At 43.8% G+C, this 19,997-nt stretch overlaps 1 protein-coding gene across 2 annotated transcripts in view; it reads left to right on the forward strand.

Annotated features, from left to right (window-relative positions):
• PTPRG (protein tyrosine phosphatase receptor type G) overlaps nt 1–19,997 on the forward strand; it is a gene marked incomplete at both ends in the record, with an annotated part of 780,672 nt that overhangs the window by 521,880 nt on the left and 238,795 nt on the right. For both annotated transcript variants that reach the window (XM_080714880.1, XM_080714881.1), the window contains one exon: nt 13,126–13,221. In XM_080714880.1, coding sequence (XP_080571006.1) covers nt 13,126–13,221 — 96 coding nt within the window. The remainder of the gene's footprint in view (nt 1–13,125; nt 13,222–19,997) is intronic.

A 19,997-nucleotide genomic window follows, 5' to 3' on the forward strand; every position in this document is an offset into this window, starting at 1 on the left:
GGTTCCATCCCCGTGAAGCAGAGTCCAAGTGTGAACTTCCATTGTGAAATAGCACCTCTTCTTCTCCCTCATATGTGGCCTCTGATTCTGAGATTCTAAAATCCCAAGTCATTCTTTGGGGAAGAAGAGTTACTCACCCGGGCATGTTCTGGACTGTGCAGCAGTCCTGTCTTCCTACTGTGGAGCCCTCTGGCCACTCTCTCAAGCCTCCCCCTGCAGGGCGCCTTTCAGCTCAGCCCCTACCTGCTGCAGGGCTGCCTCCTGCTCCTCTGGGGCAGCCCTGCTTTGCTCTGTAATTCCCTGGTGTCTTTCTGACCAAAGACACGCTCTAGGTGAGCCATTTCTTTGTACCCTCTAATTTTATGTCCAGATAGGTAGGAAACTATTAAGTTAAATAAATACACTTTTAAAACAGAGGTCTGTGTTAATGGAATTAAATAGTGTGTGTGGATGAAAAGCAGTAGTCCAGCCTTTTCTCTACCGCTCACCCCTCATGGTGTCCCTGAGCATGAGGAGTTATCTGGTTCATTGCTGTCAGAAACAAATGGAGAGGAGCCATGCGTGGTGGTGCAGAACTTGGGAGGCTGAGACAGGAAGATCGCAGGTTCATGACCAGCCTCAGCTACTTAGTGAGGCCCTCTGCAACTCAGTGAGACCCTGTTTCAAAATAAAGAATAAAAAATAGGGCTGGGGTGTAGCTCGGAGGTAGAATGCCCCTGGTTCCATCCCCAGTACCCCCCCCCCAAAAAAAAAAAAGGTTTAAATGGAGAGAGAAATGTGTCAGAGAGAGCTGAGGCAGAGAGGAAGGTGGCACCCATAGGATGCCGCACTGTGTCCCAGACACGTTCATCCCCCGGGAGCACTTTGCTGATGAGTCTGGTCTTCTGAGTTGGGTCCCCACATCAATCTGGTATCTTTACACTCCCCCTCCTCAATGTGGGGCAATTTCAGTTTTGTTCTTTTTCAGTTTTTTTCTTTTACTTTCTCATTTCAAAGGGTTTTATATTCCCCCTAAATGAGGTTTTGCTAGAGCCAGCAAAACACCTCTCTTGGCCCCAAACCAATCTCACTCTCCTCCCCCAGAAAAACTATTTTCCCCAAAGCCATGTGTGCCTCGCAGGGACACAGACACCTATATACACAACACATACAGGACTGTAGTGCATGATTGTTTTAAGATTTTTTATTGTTGCATTTTACATGATAGAGAGATTGTTGCATAACCTGTACATGTGCATAACATGTGTTCAATTTTATTCAGTGGAGTGTGTGTGCATGTGTGTGCGTGTGTGTGTGTGTGTGTGTGTGTGTGTGTGTGTTGTTAGAGACTGAACCCAGAGGCATTCTACCTTGGAGCTACACCCCCAGCACTTTCCATTTTTTATTTTGTAACAGGGTCTCAATAATTTTTGAAGCTGATCTGGAACCTGAGATCCTCCTGTCTCTGCCTCCCAAGTAATGGGATTACAGGTGTGCGCCACTGCGCCCAGCTCTTTCTCCTGTTTAATCAATATTTTTGTTACTTCTCACACCAATGGTGATAGGGCAAGGGTACTTGTATTTATTGTTCTTGTGTTTGCAGTACTTGTGGCAAAGCATTGATATTCTAAATAAGCAGTCTCCTCCAATAATGGAACAGTCTCTCCATATTGGGGGGTTAGTGAAGGTCCTTACTCTGACTTGATTATTAAGACGATTTTAAATGAGGTTCCTGATCTGTGAGCAGCTAGCCTTCTCCTGTATTGTTGATTGTCAGAAGCTTAGCACTCTCTGTGTGTTTGTCCCAGAGGAGTGGTTTTTCCACTGAGTCCGATTACAGACTGGTAATTGGGTTTGCTAACCCATCTGGTCGTGGAGTCCTTGAAGGTTACTGTGAATGTACTGTTCCCCAGGAGATCAGGGCTCAAATGTGTCTGAGGGTCAGCAGCTCGTGGGTATAGACAGAACCATGGCATTCATCTGATGAGAAGGGACGGACACTGCCCACTCCAGGGGGAATGCGTGGACCCCTGGATCCCAAATCCCGAGCTCTGGAAAGGTTTCCCCTCTACCAGTAATCCATATATGTGGTGGGGAGTGCTGGGGATTCTACCCCAGGCCGCAATCCCCAGTCCTATTATCTTATTTTTAATTTTGAAACAATATCTCACTAAATTGCTGGGGGGCTTAATAAGTTGCTAAGGCTGGCCTCAAACCTGCAATCCTCCTGTCTCAGCCTCCCCAGGACTGGGATTACGGGCCTGCACTGCCACTCACAGTCAATCATCTCCATTAAAGTATTGGTTATTATAAGGGAGACTGAAGAATGAAAAAGACCCAAGTGGAGAAATAAAATGCATTTCCTTTCACGTGAGACAGCTTCCATTCATTCATCCCACAATCATTTAATGGCGCTTACTAACTACTCAGCCCAGTGGTCAGTGCTGCCTGCAGAGTGCTCAGAAAGGCCACAGACACAGGATCCAGTGAGTCCTTCGGAAGGGGCCCTCCACTGGTAGTAAAGGATGGCCTGAGGAGCGGAGAGCTGTGTTAGAGAACGGATGCTGTAGATTGGATGACATACCTAATCTTAAAAAATGCCCCAGTGTGGAGGCTCCTGAGGACAGCAGCGTGTGGTTTAGATTTATAACCTCAAAAGCACTTGGGAGGCCCCGGGGTGCCTTGAGGTGTGTCCTCAGAGTGTTTTACATAAGCCCTTTCCTCCTAGAGGCTGGATTTGGCTGCATTCCCTAGCAGAGGGCAAAGGCAGGGTTTCGGATCTCTCTCCTGTCTGCACGAACCTTCTTGAAGGCCCGGGGCTGGGAGCCCGGAGGGGAGACCACCAGTCCACACCTGTGTTAATTTTACTTAGCTTGATTGCGAACGTGGAGCATCGTCATTTCCCCCAGAACCTATTCCGGGTGGGAACTCAGTATCAGGAGTGCGCAGGAACTCTAATGGGAACTTTGGGTGAGTAAGTCACAAGTAAACGAGATTTCAGGTTTCTTGTATTTCAAAATGGGAGACGTACTGCTGATTCTTCATCGGTTCTGAATGATTTATAACCTTTTATTTGTGGTTGAGTGTTGCAGTCTATGTTGTCATGGAAATTCTATTGACTTTATAGGTCCATTTATCCAAAGTGATTTTCCAGACTTCATTTCATGGTGAATCATGTGGCTGTTACTCCCCAGTACAAAGCAATTTCTGAAGAGTTGCATATTACAAAAAGCACAAACACGGTGGTGGTGATTTTTGTGGTTTTGAAACACAAATGAGTTCCAGATGCCCCTCCGGAGTCCTCCCCTCCCCTGTCCAAGGCCGTGAGCCCCTCTGCTTTCTAGGACCAACCTTGTATACCGTCTCCGTGCCAGTGAGGGAGGGGGTGTTTGAATGCAAGAGGTAGTCATTCCTGTAGCCTCTAGCATGGGCAAGAGCCATGTCTGAGTCGCTCACTATTATATGTATCCAGAAAAACTGCTTTCCCAGGCTCCGAGCCCCTTTGCTGGGACTTGCTCCTCCTCCCTCAGAGATTCACAGAAGAGGACAGAGGAGGAAAAAAGCAAAAACAATGCCTTACCATATGCCCTGAAAGTGCTTGTTGTGACGCAGGTGTCGAGCGGGGCTCTTGCAGCTCGGCTCTAATGACATTTGGGGTGAGGTTGTTATTAGTCTTGTCCCGTGCATCGTGGTATGTTTTGCAGAATCTCTGGCTTCTGTCCAGTAAATGCCAGTAATAATCCCCAAGTAGTGACAGCCATACGTATCTCTAGATATGTCCATGTCAACTTCCACCGGACTCACGCCTAGTTGAGAGCCACTGTTCTGGAAAGTTTGGGCTAGAATGGCAGAGATAACTAAGAGAGAGTTCTCATTGCTAGGGACCCGCATCGGGCTGTTGTGTGGTCAAGCCAGTCAAGTGTGCGGCCCTACAGTCAAAGGCCGTATGCAGGTGTACGCTTTATCACCCCTTAGACAAGACCTAAGAGCTAATTTCCTACTGTATAAAATGAGAAAAGTAATGGCACCTCCTCCATAGAGTGGTGGTAAGGAAGAATTAAGGGAATTGATGTTAAACATCGTTAAGACTTTGATTTATTAGCCATGCTAATGTGCCTTTAATTCCGGAGGCAGAAGGATTGCAGGTTGAAGGCCAGCTGGGCAATTCAGAGAGGCCCTGTTTCAAAAGGAAAAACTAAAAAGAGCTGGGGGTGTATATGAGGGGTGCAGAGCGCTTGCCTAGCATGCATGAGGCAGTGGGTTTCACCTCCAATATTGAAAACGAAATCAATAAAGAATTGGGTATATTTAGTCAGCCTTCCTGGAGCGTTTCAGGGTGAGGCTGTCCCTCGGTTTCATCTGCAGCCTCTACTTGGCAGGAGGGTGTTCAGTGTGTGGTCCACATACTACTACAGGCTCCGTGGCGGAGTCCTTGTGCGCTCTCTCAAGCAGACATATTTATGTAGCTTTATCCCTGAGTCTAGAGGAGCCTAAGTCAAGTCGGGCGGGTGCAGGGGAAGTACGTGCGGCTGTGGTCTGCAGGCGGAGATGGTTCGTCTCTGTGCACCCTAGTGAACACTGAGGTTTCATTTACTCAGTTTTCAGGTTTCATTGACTCACTGCTGATTTCATTTACTCATTATTAAAGTGTCATTATCAAGGAGAGAAGATCATAGATAATAAGAATATGATTGGCTGAGTTCTCCTACCCTTGTTACCAGTGCTCAGATCAATCGTAGGATCCTTGGATGCCGTCTCCAGCCACTGACCCTAGGGTGACCGCCGAGTGGACTTTGAGCTGCCTGGGTGTTTCCTGATTCTCTCAGGGACCTCCCTTCCTTCCTGCCCTCCCCCTGTCTGCTTTGTATTTGACTTAATTGATTCACCTTTCCCTGTGAGGTTCTTCTATATTGTTTTCTGTATTTAGAGTATTATTATTGTTATTTATTACTGGGGATTGAACTCAGGGGCATTGTACCTCTGAGCCCCATTCATAGCCCTATTTATTTATTTATTATTTATTTATTTATTCATTCATTCATTCATTTATTCATTTATTGTGGTACCTAGATAGAACCCAGGACCATTTTACCTCTGAGCTCCACGCCTAGCCTGATTTTTTTTTTCTTTATTTTGAAACAGGATCTCACCAAGTTATAGAGGTCCTCACAAGTTGCTGAGGCTGGCCACGAACTTGTGATCCTCCTGTCTCAGGCTCCCAAGTACTGGGATTACAAGTATGTGCCACAACGCCCGGCCCTATTTCGATTTTGATTTTGAAACAGTCGGGCTAGATTGCTGAGGGTCTCATTAAGTTGCTGAGACTGGCCTCGAACCTATGACTATCCTGTTTCATTCCCCAGGTCCTGGGGTTATAGGCACCATCATACCTGCCTTGCTCTCATTTATTATTTCATTCAGTTATTGACTCGCATTTGGGTAGGTTCCAGTTTGGACAAATTGCAAATTACCCTTTCACTATTTTTTCTCTCAGTTTTTTTTTTTTCTTCTTCTTCTTCTTGCTTTAATTAAGATTTAAAAACAAGCTGGGCGTGGTGGCGCACACTTGTAACCCCAGCATTCGGGAGGCTGAGACAGGAGGATCGCGGTTCACGGACAGCCTCAGCTTCTTAGTGAGGCCCCCCCCCACAACTCAGTGAGACCCTGTTTCAAAATCAAGAATAAAAATAGGGCAGGGGGTGTAGCTTGGAGGTAGAATGCCCGTGGGTTCCATCCCAAGACCCCCAAAAATAAAAAAGATTTTAAAACATGCGAGCAAGCTTTTAGTGTGCCAGTCATGGTGAAAGGTGCTTTACTTATTTTGCAGTGACATAATATTTTTTTCAGTTCACTCATGGGGATGTTACGGCTTAAAGAGGGTAATTAAATTCCACCTGATAAGTGGATGTGGCCATGATACAGCCAGTTGTTAAAGCTACCTCATATTTGTCCAAACATAGGCTGAAATGAAAGAAATATCTCAGAAATGAAGCATTAATGAATTCCTGAAAAACTTAACATACCTTTGTAACCAAAAGCCTGAACTCTGCCCTATTAAAAGAGAACTGCAAAGATTACGTTCTTACGTGATTAATCAGATGCACACTGAGCCAGAAATTCTGAAAATCACCTAATAAGTGGACTTGACAGTGCAGTAAACAAGCCACACAGTTGCTTTACAGGCCGGTCGCCCAGCACCGCGCTCGTGGCGCACAGCCTGCTGTGTACTTTGGTTTCCTCCACTTCAAAAATCGGGATTTCTGCTGTAAAGATAATTCCATGGTACAGAGCAAGGGAGGAAAAGGAAATAACTAAGGATCCTTCCACTCTGTGATTAATGATATTGTATAAAGCAAACCTTTCAGAATGTTTATTCGAATACCTCCTTTACCTGTGAAGATACCGCATGCCTGCTATTCTTTAGAGCTCGGTTCTTCTAAAAATAATCTTGCAACAAAGCCCACACGTGGGTTTCTTTGCCACATGTTGCTGGGACATTGCATGGCTCAAGGAGAGGAGCACTTCACCCTCATTTACAGATTCCTTCTGCTCGTAAAGATTCATAATAGAGAAACAAGAGCTGTTTAGTTGATTCTGACTTCAAGAGCACGTGCTTCCTTCAGGTTTATTCCAAGGCTCCCAGCCCTGTGTGGAGGCGCACGCTTGTAATCCCAGCACTTGGGAGGCCGAGACAGGAGGATCGCAGGTTCATGGCCCGTCTTAGCCACTTAGTGAGGCCCTCTGCAATTGAGACCCTGTTTCAAAATAAATAATAAGATAGGGTTTGGAATATAGCTCAGAAGTAGCTATATAAATATAACTCTGGGTTCAATCCCCCGAACAACAACAACAAAAAGTTATTACAGGAGTTCCAGAAGGAGAGGATGACCTTGACTTACAGAAGCAGACCCTGAGGCTCAGAGATCTCAAGTGTTTTCCGGTGTGCAAATCAGATGTGACTCCTGCGCCCATACTCTTGGGCCTTCATGGAGTGTCACTCAGGCCACCTCCATGAGCATGTTCTGTCAGGCATGAGAGAGAGCAGTGGGCCTCCCAGGGGCCACATCCTCCCGGACAGAAGTCACTGAGATGACAGAGGTCAGAGGTCAAAGAAGCTCCCAAGGTAACTGGGTCGGATGCTTTTGTTCTGTAACACACGTGCATGCATATGTATTTCTGGCCTGTGTGATGGTGAAGTCTAAAGGTTATCAACTGGGGCGGAATTCCTATGTTGCATTCTGGAGTCCCATCTCTCAGGGAGTCCTCCTTCCTTCAGCAGGTGAGGCCAGACCCACCACATTGTGGAGGCTAATGTGTTCCACTCAGAATCAACTGATTTTTAGTGTTAATCACAGCTACAAAAATAGCTTCACAAAATAGCACACAGAAAATGAAGATCCTTTCGAAAGGTAACAAGGAATAAAATATGTTCCTGTATCACAGTTCTGAACTTATAATATTTGTGTTTATATGTTTATACTATATAGTGTGTTTATCTTTCTTCTCGGTAATTAAAATTTAGTCTTTTCCTTGAACATTAAAATTTCAGGCCAGATTTAATTCAAAAATGGTTTGAATTTCTGGTAGATTAAAGAAAAAGTAATACACATAACCTATGTCTAGCAGAACCTTATGTGGGGTCACTTGGCCATTTCATAGTGATTTGCAACTAAATTTGTACTTTTCCAAGCATTTACTCCAGTGCTTTAAACTTCTTTGTTCTTTCAGTATCCTGGTCACTCCTTTCCACTCACTTTATTCTTGAATCTAGAAAATAGTAAAGATTCATGAACGTGTCCGAGGCTTTGTGATTTGAATATCTTTGCTTCTAGTCATACACAGTCTCTCTCCTTTCTTTCTTTCTTTTCTTTTTTTGCAGGTCTGGGGATTGAACACAGAGGCATTTGACCTCCGAACTACAACCCCTGCCCAATTTTTTATTCTTTATTTTGAAACAGGGTCTCACTGAGTTGCTAAGGGTCTCACTAAGTAGCTGAGGCTGTCCGCGAACCGCGATCCTCCGGTCTCAGCCTCCCAAATGCTGGGATTACAAGCGTGTGCCACCACGCCTGGCTTCTCCTTTCTTTTATTTATTTATTTATTTTTTGGTGGTACTGGGGATGGAACCCTTCTACCTCCAGGCTATACTCCCAGATCTATTTTATATTTTTTATTTGGAAACAGGGCCTCTTAAGCCAATGCAGCTGTCTTGAACCTGCACGATCTTCCTGTCTCCGCCTCCCAAGCGCGGGGATTACTAGCGTGAGCCACCACGCCTGGCCAGGTTTCTCCTTTCTTATTCACTCCAGAAATAAATCAGTAGTGTAGTAGTAGTAGTAGTAGTAGTAGTAGTAGTAGTAGTAGTGTGTCTGTGTCTGTGTGTGTTTGTTTTACTGGTGATTGAACCCAGGGCGGTCTATCTCTGAGCTATACCCCTACTTTTAATATTTATTTATTTATTTATTTATTTATTATTTATTTATTTTTGCAGTACTGGGGATGGAACCTAGGGCATTCTACCTCTGAGCTACATCCCCAGCCCCACTAAGTAGCTGAGGCTATTCAGGAACCCTGATCCTCCTGTCGCAGCCTCCCAAGTACAGGGATTACAGGCCTGGCCCTCCACACCCTCTTCAAATTAGGTAGTCCTTGTAAGGAGCAGTGCTGTGCTGGGCTCATCTTTGAGCAGGGCCTACCTACTCTTGCACGCAGAGATCTTCCTGTCTGACACTCGCCGGCTGAGAGAAGCAGACTGGTGCAATGAACATTTGCAACTTCATAATATTGCGGCTTCATAATAATGTAGATGACAACATAATTGAAAAGTGAGACTGAATTAAGTGATGGCTGTGGTGGTTCACAGCTGTAGTCCCAGTACTTGAGAGGCTGAGACTAGGGGGTCCCTGGTTCAAGGACAGTGCATGACAATTTAATGAATCCTTGTTTCAAAATAAAAAATAAAAGAGGGCTGGGCCTATAGTTAGGGGTGAGATGTCCCTGGGCTCAAAATCCAGTACCATGGGGCGGGGGGGGGGGTAGAATAATTATTTATTTAAAAGCTGGACATAGTCAGACGTGTCTGTAATCCCAGTATGTGGGAGGTTGAGACCGGAGAAGTGCAGGGTTTCAGGACACCTCAGCAATGTAGCAAGACCCTGTTTCAAAACAAAAAAGTCGGGTGCTGTAGCACAGAAGTAGATGCCTGTGGGTTCAATCTAGAGTACCACAAAAGGAAGGAAAATGAAAAAGAACGGGCCTCAGCTGTGACGCCACCCGCTGTAAATCAGTGGTCAGAGCCGTGACGGGGTGGGCTTTCTCGTTGCCTTCACTACATTTTGACATCCACCAGCACGGCCCAGCGGGCTTCCTGCAGTCTCCTGCCCGCCACCGTCAGAATGCACATTCCTCCTCCTCAGCTCAGCACTCTGCCTCCCACGCGACACTTCATCCTCCCGGGCTTTTTCCTGGCCCTCTCATCCCGCCTGTGTGTCTCAACTCAGCTGTTCCACACCTTTGGCCCGCGTGTGTCTCCCTGCATTAAAAACCTCCCAGCAGCACCCAGGACCGTCTACAGGATCACTCAGTTAGATTGCTTTTCTCCGAGCTGTCTGTGTGCTCCTCCTTTCTTAATTCATCACAATTCTTTCTTGGACCTCGTGGGGGATGTGTCAGGGAGAAGTAGGAGTTTTCAGAAGGCAATCGAAATGTAGGGCTTCCTCCAGCTGCAGAGGACATTTTCTTCTGGGCTTTATTAGCCCAGCAATCTGAGGTCTGGCTTATAGACCTGAAGGTAAAAGTTCACCTTCAGCTGGGTGTGGTGGCGCACACCTGTAATCACTCTATGAGGGAGGCTGAGGATCACGGGCTGGATGTCAGCCTCAGCAATTCAGTGAGGCCATCGGCAACTTAGCAAGATCCTGCTTCAGAATAAGAAATTAAATTGAATGGGGTGTAGCACAGAGGTGTAGCTCCTGGGTTCAATCCCTAGTACAAGAAAAGATGTCTCCTTTACCCCTTCAGACAAAGGTAACGTTGTCTTCTGCATGATCCCTTAGTTTCCTGAGCACTGATAGTGTCTTCATTAGTCATGGTAGTTTACACAGGACAGGCACTAAGGAAACAGTCTTGCCAGTTGGAAGGAAGCACAGTGATTAAGACCTTGAACTCTGAGGCTGGAGAGGTTATCTCTAGTCTGCTTCACCTTCCTTTCTTAAGAGCTTTGTAAATTGAGGGAATTATAAAATTTGGAAACCCTTGGTTTTCTTTCCCATAAAATGAGCATCATGGTGGAACTTTCTTCACTGAGTAAAGTACATATACATATACATATACATATACATATACATATACACAGTACACAGCAGACAGTGGGTACTCGCTCAGTTTCTGAAAAATAACGACAATAATATAGAGGGCTCTCGTTTTTATATTGCTAAATTCTGTTTATTCAACTTATTCAACTTACCATAGTGTTCCACGTTGACAACCATATACGTGTGTATGTGCACGTATACATGTGTGTGTATGCATGTCTCTGAGTGTATATGTGTGTGTATTCTATTCCTAGCCTCTGTCCAGACTTACCTCATCAATACCCAAAAAGACGCTCAGCAAAACCTCATCTACTTCTATTCTTTCGTATTTTAGATAGCTTCAAATGCGAGTGTAATTTGGGAGACCCAACTTGACAGAAATAGCAAGGAAAATTGATATTTCCGACCTGTGCTACTGTTCACTTTATGAGACATTTTATTATTGGGGTGGGTGGAGCCTTGACTCCAATACATTTTCTAAAAGTGCATTCTCTTTTCCCTAGTTGTAAATGAAGGTGTCCTTGACGAGGTCTTACAGTATTTTGTATCACACACTATTCGGGTGATGCATGAAACAATGTCACCCCTCTTTATGGGCCGGAGTATAAAAACGCTGCCTGCGAACCTACTTAATTTAAAAGCCTGAGTCTTAAAAGAAAAGTGAAGTGTAATTTCCTGAATAGACTTGCTTGGAGTTTCTTTCTTGGATTAGTAGCGTGGTACCCAAAGCAATTGACCCAGTATTAAACAGTTTTAATCTGCACCTCATTGAGTGGATTTTTCTCAGTGTCAATTCATGATGTCTGTAGCTGTCCAAACCTAGAGGTAACACATTTGTAAGAAACTGCCAGAATTGCTGGGAATTCGCAGCCCAAGAATTTGCGGTAAGAAAGAAAAGCTTTCACGAGAATCCCCCTCACCTTTCCCATTCGTCTACTCAGGTACCAGAATTTCTCTGGAAAGTAAGCCGGGCGTGGTGGCGCACGCTTGTAATCCCAGCACTCGGGAGGCTGAGACCTGGAGGATCGCGGTTCGCGGACAGCCTCAGCTACTTAGTGAGGCCCTCTGCGACTCAGTGAGACCCGGTTTCAAAATAAAGAATAAAAAATAGGGAAGGGGGTGGAGCTCGGAGGTCAAATGCCCCTGGGTTCCATCCCCAGACCCGGAAAAAAATAAAAATTAAAAAAAAAAAAATTTCTCTGGAAAGTAGCCTGATGTGGCCCTACCCGATTTTACCTGTCACACAGCAAATGCCTCCTCCCACCTCACATCTTGGTTCATTCACAGATCTAGGCTCAGTTACCTTGGACCTGTGCCTCACCTAGTCACTCTGGGGTATATTGGGAATGTATTGTTCAATGTCAAATCTCCAAAGTCTCATATGGAATGGGGCGGTTGAGCCTGTTAAAGAAAATCACATCCTGTCGTTTGGAAAAGAGGCGAAATAGAGGTCATGACAGAGAGCGAATGATACAGGAGACCCGATTGTCTTCAGGGATGACCTGGAAGATTTATTGGAATTGCCTTCTCATTAGAAGTTTTAAGATGTCTGGCACCCATTAGCCTGGCACATGGCAGCCCTTGGGTGACGCAGGGGTACTACTGTGGTTTGAGTGTGTTGACACTACACCGAGGCGTTGGATCCTTACAGCCACCCTACCACATGGAATACCTCTTTTACCAGGCAGCTGATGCTCAGAAAATGGCTTGCCTGAGGCCTCATTGTCAGGCGGGGGAGGAAAGGAGAACACAGCCAGGAGAGCACAAAGGTGGGAGGCGCTGTTGCTTGTTTTATACTGATTTTTTTTTTTTTTTTTTGTACTTGGGATTGAACCCAGGGTCATTCTAACTCTGGGCTATACCCCTTTTATTACTTTTAAACAAGGTCTTGCTAAGTTGCTGAGGCTGGCCTGAAACTTGCGATCTTCCTGTCTCAGCTTCCTTAGGACCCTGATTACTGGTGTGTGCCACAACACTTGACTGGTTCTCTGAATCTTTTAAAATATCAAGGTGTGTTAAGCATTCAAACTGGATAGTGTTTATGCAATGGCTTATTTGTGTTTTATATAAGAAGATCAAGCCATATATAAGAAGAAGTGTCTGAGGTCTGGATAGGAGGCCCTGGAATTTGGGCAGTCTGGTGTTTAGTTATCTTCATAGAATTTGTTAAAAGGACTAAGTATAATCACGTATAGGTGGCTTTTACAAACTAAACTGCAAAGCATTATTATTGTCCTTACCATTATATTTCTTTTTGAATGTCCTGATATATACCTGCTAGGCTTTCTCAAAGCTTCTGAAATTTTCCTTCAAATTCTCATCATTTGTGTGCAAATGACTTATAAAATTTTGCCCACTTTGAATGTTTATAGTTTTAACATGTGGACTGAATATCACTGGCTTAGTTTCCTAATTCAGGATGTTTAACCTCATTGGACAAGTTCTCCTTGGGTCGCTGAAAGTCTCACTGCATTGCTGAGGCTGTCCGTGAACCTGCAGCCCTCCTGTCTCCGCCTGCCAAGTACTAAGATTACAGCTGTGCACCACCTGCCCGGCTTCAATCTGGTTTTTTAAATAGGGAATTCTCACCATGACCCAAGTCGTAGGTGATAAGTCGTTGGCATTATTTATTTTGGGGTGGCATAAACACCCGTGGTTTTGTGGGAAGAATGCATTCTGAAATATATAGGGGTAAAATGCCATGTTATCTGGGCTTTGCCCCGAAATACTTCAGCAAAGGAAAAACATAAAAAGATGAATATCTTAGCGGGGAGCATGGGTCCACTGTACTACTGAAGATTTTTTTCTAATACGAATTTTAATTGTCTTACAGATGCAGATTTTCTTTTACAATCCAGACGATTTTGACAGCTTTCAAACTGCAATTTCTGAGAACAGAATAATTGGAGCCATGGCCGTATTTTTTCAAGTAAGTTAGCAGTGGCTGAAATACTTCAACGAGAGAGTTCTCTGAATATATTTTTTTAATTCACCGAATTGTTCCATGTTTAATGAATGCATCTGTTTTCTAGTTCACACCTGTCTAAATGAAAGATATTTCATATTGTCTAATGTGTGATTTAAAATGTAAATAAGTATGTTTAGAAACATAATGAAAATTTTTGCATGAATTATTCTGATTTTATTGCTACTTGACTGGCGCACAGATTGGAGAACACATTTATCATCTAAGTTCCTTTACTGCTGAAACGTTTTGAACAGGTTCCTTTTGCATATTAAAAGGCTGATGTAAAAAAAATAAATAAAAGGGTGTTTTTCTTCCGAGCAGCTTTAAAATTTAACACCACTTGCAACTAGATTAAGAAATAGCTGCGGCCACCTCTCGGAGGAGGCCTCTTTTTTTTCCTTCCCTTAAGTCCCCTCATGACTAAAGTTTTCAGCTCTTTCCAAGTTAGCAGGTTGGTGAAGTCTCATCCTTTCTTTCTCTTTTTATGTGTTCACGTGGTTTAACGCTCTGAACTCTTGTGCCGATTCCATGCATGGAAGCCACACCTGGCACCCTGCCATGAACGGTGCTGCCTGAGCTTTTTAATAAGTCAAACCTAATTAAAGTAGTGTTGGCTGGTGAGTGTCTGGACCAAATCCCCATCGGGAACTGGTACCTTTTTTCCCCGTGGAAGGCAACCTGAGCAGTAGACTCATGATTTGTCTTTCGGTCTTAAAATTCTCCAGAAGACTACAAGCAGGTGTTCCTTGTACCGGGGAGTCGGTTTTGGAAAATAGCATCTTCCTGACAATTCAAAGGAAGATTTACTAAAGACATCATAACCTTTTTCCAACACAAGTCTATCACACCTGTCTTTTTGAGAGCACTTCTTTGTCATTGAGATGGAGTCCTTTTGGTTTGGAGTATGTTAATTTCACTGCCCTTTGTAGTGGGTGATGGATGATTGGCAAGCCTCTTCTCCCTTGCTTATCTCCCTCTTAACTACCGCTCTCCCTTTCCTTGGGTAAAGACTCCAGTGGGAGATTATGTATGAAAAGCCTTGGTTATGGCACCAGTTTTTATTGGGTTTTATTCTACTAGTGAGCTATGAAACTATTGCTATTTGATTCTTCTCACACACACACACACACACACACACACACACACACATAATTTGGGGGGGTAGTACTGAGGGTGGAGTCTCGGGGCTTTCTACCTCTGGGCTATACTCCCAGTTCTATTTTATATTTTATTTTGAAACAGGGTCTCACTAAGTTGCTGAGAGCCTCACTAAGCAGCTGAGGCTGGCCCCAAACCTGTGTGATCCTCCTGTCTCAGCCTCCCAAGCGCAGGGATTACAAGTGTGCGCCACCACACTCGGCCTGACCAATATTTTAAATATAATGGAATAAGTAGTATAAAATGGAGGGAAGGGGACTGGGCATGGTTGCAGTTGCCTGTAACCCCAGTACTTGGGAAGCTGAGACAGGAGAATCTCAGGTTTGAGACCAGCCCAAGCAACTTAGTGAGAGACCGTATTTCAAAATAAACAAAAAAAGGGCTGGGTGCACCTCAGAGGTAGAATGTCCCTGGGTTTAATCCCTAGCACCAAAGAAGAAAAAAGAAAAAATTGGAAAATATTAGCATATATCACATATAATTAGGGTGAATGTCTTTGCACAATAATGTACACTGGCTATGTACTGGGTCAGGGTGTCATTTTCTGTGGGTCACGGTCAGATGGTTTGGGAGTTGCCTTTTTACACTCTGTAGTGGGCTGATCTCCTCATTGTTTATCCACACAGGTCTTTTTTTCTGATTATCTTCATGAACCACATGAGCAAAAAAATTTACATTTGAACCACCAGAGCAAAATATACTTACATTTGAACCACCAGAGCAAAATATATTTACATTTGAACCCTATCTTCTGTATCTAAGAGCCACAGACTGGTGATGTCACTAAACTCCCCAGCCCTGTGTGCTTACCTTTTAAGTGGGGTTAACAAATGATAAATTATGCAGATTGTAATTATGACTATATGAGTCTGATATGAGTCTTGGTACCCAGTTAGCACTTGGTAAATGCTCAGTACCGTTTCTGAATAGCCACCCATTTTGTTTCTGTGGGGTAGAGACCCTACAATGGACAGAAGTTTGTTCTGATACTGCCCTGTTGGGAAATCACTTGGATTCTGTATGAACCCCTCCTGCTCCTAAACTGTGACTGGTTTGCCTTTTGCAATACCAGGTCCTATAATGTACTCAGAAAGTAGTCCCACCTCCCTGCTTAACTTGCTTTCTGCCATTCCACTTTTGATGTAGCTGAGCCTCTGTTCCCACCTTCTCTGTCTGCCCTCCCAGCTCCACCAACCAGCAGCTACTTTATTGGGCACCTTTCTTATAGTACAATAAAAATGTTAAATGTTTTTATGAGTATTGGAAATACAAGTTCACAGCACGCTATACCAAGTGTTTTCAGTTTTTCCAACTCTATAAACACTTGTTAAATATTAGACAAATTAAGAGTCTGGGACAGGCACACCAGCAAAATACGTCTCTGTGACATCTAGGTTTTGAATTTTTAAAGTATTTCTAGGACATGACTGCTAGTTTGCATATGAAGAATTTAATGTGCACATCATTTGTTAGGTCCTTTTCTAAATTTTGGCTCGTGAGCCTGTAGATATAAAACAGAGGACAGATAATAACATGTAAAACAGAGTTTTAGTTAGATAGCAGCTGTGTTGAACTCTTTTTTTTGCTTATAAGTCATTCCACATGTGTGTTTATACATTTGAGTTCACACTGTCATGCAGTAGAAAGAAAAAATATTATTATTGTTTTAATTTGACACTCTAGTTAGATCCCATACTTTTGAGATCTTTGTATTTAAAATCACTTTGTTAGAATAAGTTCGAGAGTTTCGTGTTTCTTTCCAAAATAGGGAGCTCTTGATATGCATTTCCAAACTCAAACCTGGCATCCAGTGATCTGGTGTTGAAGAAGTATTTATCACCTCTTTAGTACTGTGCCACATATGATACTAGTTGCTACATTAAATGTGCAGGAACACCTGCCTGTAATTCCAGTACTTGTGAGACCGAGACAGGAGGACCACAGGTCTGAGGCTAGTCTCAGCGATTTAGTGAGCCATCAGCAACTTAGTGAGACCCTGTTTCAAAATATAAAATAAAATAGGGGTTGGGGTATGGTTCAGTGGTAGAACAACCCCGGGTTTAATCCCCAGGACCAAAACATATATTTAAAAATGAAATAAACAACAGTCTCCTGTCTACTGGCACCTTCCTGTCACACTCCCCTGTGATTAGAGGCTGCCCTTCCAGTTAACATAGCTCTTTTCCGGGTAACATGATAAACATGACACAAGTCCTCCCAGGCCGAGTTCCCGTAGGTGCTGGAGGCTCAGTGCTGACCTGCCCCATACACAAGAATCATGTTCTCTTATCTTCACTCCCTCCTCTCCCCAGTATGTGACTGTTGCGCTGGGTCAGTTTGGTGCCTCCTCTTTCCTTTTCTGTGATTACATACGATGAAGTTAGTAAAGGGACACAAATCTAATGGGCACATGATTGAGGGACTTTTTAAAAAGCTTTTATGGGGCAATCTTCATTATAATTGTACGTGATCGTGACATTCCTAGTGATACACATTTCCATGCACATTTGCTTTGCTTCTCCTATTTGTACGAGGTTCTTTTCTTTTTCTTTTTCTCTCTAGCTTCGAAGTTTGAGAGAAAACAAGTGACCCTTGATTTTCCGAGTCTGACCAAGGAGTCTCATGTTGGCCTCGACTCAGAGTTCCTTGCCTGAGGCCCCACTGTGGCTCATAGGCCTGATCTGTAGAATCTGCAGTGTTCACATTTCTTTCCTTCAGTTTAGAATGGGAGATTTTACACGAAAGGGCCTCATAATAAAGCAGTGGTCGCGTCCTAGCGCCGGCTGGTTGTCAGCTTCTAGAGTTGTGCCTTCCAGTTGGAACATGGCCTCCACGTGGCCTTCGTCATCTCTCCATGTCAACATGATCGGAACATCAGGATGCCTGGCATGGTCTCAGTATCTTTGAATGGCAGCGGACAAAGTTTCCAGTGTTTGGAGATGGCACGCGTGGTCTCCCTGAGTACTTGTGTTGAGCGCAGTGGAGGGAGGGAGGACAGTCTCCCAACGCAAGAAAATAATGTGTCTGGAGGAAGGGGCGCCTCTTTCTAGTTCACAGAGATCACCTTTGAGCTAACAGCTCTCTGGAAGGATTGGGAATAAGTAAGATAAAGTGTGGCTTTAAAGGACTTTGAAATAAACAACTGGCAAGGCATAGAGGAATTTGTTGTTAAAACACTCAAGAGAATAAAGACTTGTGTAATTAATGTGAGTAGAAAAATTAATTATTTTGCCTTTTAAAGTAGAACTTCCATTATTCTCTACTGTTAACCTCATTCAACTGTCGTAAAAATGAAAAGTTATTAAAGTAGTCTCTTAAAATATTTATTATTCTAATACCCTACACGGTTAAACACATCAGAAATATGAAAAACAGGCTTATATGAAGTAAAGACAGTCAGAAAATTAGGCTGTTTGTTAAAAGATAGTTTGCTTTTGAAATAATTCAAAACAAGACTTAACTGGCTTCAGTATAAGTTCACAGAGTAAGGAGTATCCGGTACCCAGAATGACCTCTCCATTAAGGAGGCTTGTTCTTTTTTTTTTTGTTTTGTAGTACTGGGGATAGAATCCAGGGGCATTCTACCTCTGAGTGACACTCCCAGCCCTATTTTTTATTCTTTATTTTGAAACAGGGTCTCACTGAGTTGCAAAGGTCCTCACCCAAGTAGCTGAGGCTGTCCTTGAACCGCAATCTTACTTTCTCAGCTTCCCAAATGCTGGGATTACAAGCCTGTGCTACCACACCCGGCAAGGCCTGTATTTTTAAAGCTAGTCTTTTTTCATCACCCTCTGAATTGTTTCCAGTGATTTTCTTTTTCTCTTGCTTCCAATGTGTTTCTTCACTCTTGCTCATTTAACACTTCTTTGTATTTGAACCCAGGACCAAAGGGCCTTCTAACCACGCCGGTGTCTTATGGCTTTCAGTCTGGTGCTTGCAGCAGTTCGGCATTTCCTTTCCACAGGTTTGACCAATTGTGCTTTTCCATAAAACACATAATAATCGCTGGATTTACGGTTTGGGCAGTAACACCTCCTAATTCCATTACTCATTATTACGTGATTACCTGAATTTTCATTTCTATTTCATCAATTCCATGCAACTTTGGAATTGTAAATGCATGATTCTTTAAGAGCATCTACATTCATAAACTTTGCTCATATGACATTCTTTCTGGCTCTCTTTTTGGGTATAGTCACTTGAGAATCTTTGAACACAAATATAAAATTATCATCTTGTTTGGATGTGAAAGCCCCATCAATACATATATTTCTTATACAGTTAAATAAATTGCATCATGGATAGGGTATCATCCTTGAAACATTTCTTTTTGTCAACCTATCTTCATTCTCCTGAGATTTCTTTACTTAGTCTTGGCGGCTCTACTTCTTGGGAACTGAAATTCCACCAATTTGCCTGGAGTCATTTTGTTCCCCTCAGGCCCCTAGAGTCATCCATCCCCCCTCCCTTCCTGCCCTGATTTCATAGTTGAAAGGAAACTTCAGAACTCAAATGTCTCTCAAGTTGCTAACCCATTCTTTATATCATGTCGGCACTACAGTCTGCTTAATTATTTTTCTCCATCTGGAGAGGCTTAGTAATTAAATGAAATGGCAGCACCTGGGATTATTTATAGACACTGGGAAGGCAGGAGGACTTCTTGATGACTCATCCATCAGGCTGGCAAGGAAGCCTTTTTCTCCACTTCCTGCCTTTGCCTTTCACCTTCCCAGGCTCCTGCAGGAGGCTGCAGGGCTTCCTCCTCAGTTGACCATGTGACCTGCAGCCCTCCTCCTGTGCTGAAGCTGTTGCTTTCTGGGCTCTGTTGCTTTTGTCTTGTAATATCATTGAGGACCGGAAGGCCTTTTCCTCACTATATCTCTTGCCTGTTGCTAACACTTTGACTTGACTATGAAAATACTTTATTACAGGCCCAAGTGGAAGCTTATATTTAGGTGCCTTAGTCTGAATTATAGTGGGATGTCCTGATAGCCTAGTAAGTAAGGAGGTTTAGGAGGTGGCCCTAGGAGGTACAGGACCAGAGAATGCTAAAACATGAGCTCTTTGAAGCACTGTGAGTGCCTTGATCCTCTTCTCTTTGGATCTAACACACACACACACACACACACACACACACACACACACACCTTTCCCAAGCCCTCACACCCATGCCATGCTGTATTGCTGCTCAGAAAGTATGTGCTAAGTGGGATGGAGGTAAAGGAGCCCTCTCAGGGTCTGCCCACACCATTCATGACTCGGGTTTGCAAAAGCATCCTCTGGGTGGTTGTGTGAGCTTCACCCCAAACGACAGCGGTTATATCAGAAATTTGAGCCTCTTAAGATGGTCAAGAACATCGAACATGAAGAGTATGAGTCCTGTGATTCATTTGGCTGGAAACTGTGACCTCGAACTCCAGAGAGTCCAGCATGTTTCCATTTCATTCATGCCTGCAGTTGTGAAAAAGCTACAGGAGTTTAAAATCTTAAAGTAGCCATGCATTCAGAGGCCTTAAAGACGTACTTCAGTGCCAAGAAATCTGGAGGACTCTGTGTCCTCCTGACTCTTATCTACATGA

This window comes from Muscardinus avellanarius, assembly GCF_963383645.1.
Source record: "Muscardinus avellanarius genome assembly, chromosome: 18".
Taxonomy (NCBI): domain Eukaryota; kingdom Metazoa; phylum Chordata; class Mammalia; order Rodentia; family Gliridae; genus Muscardinus; species Muscardinus avellanarius.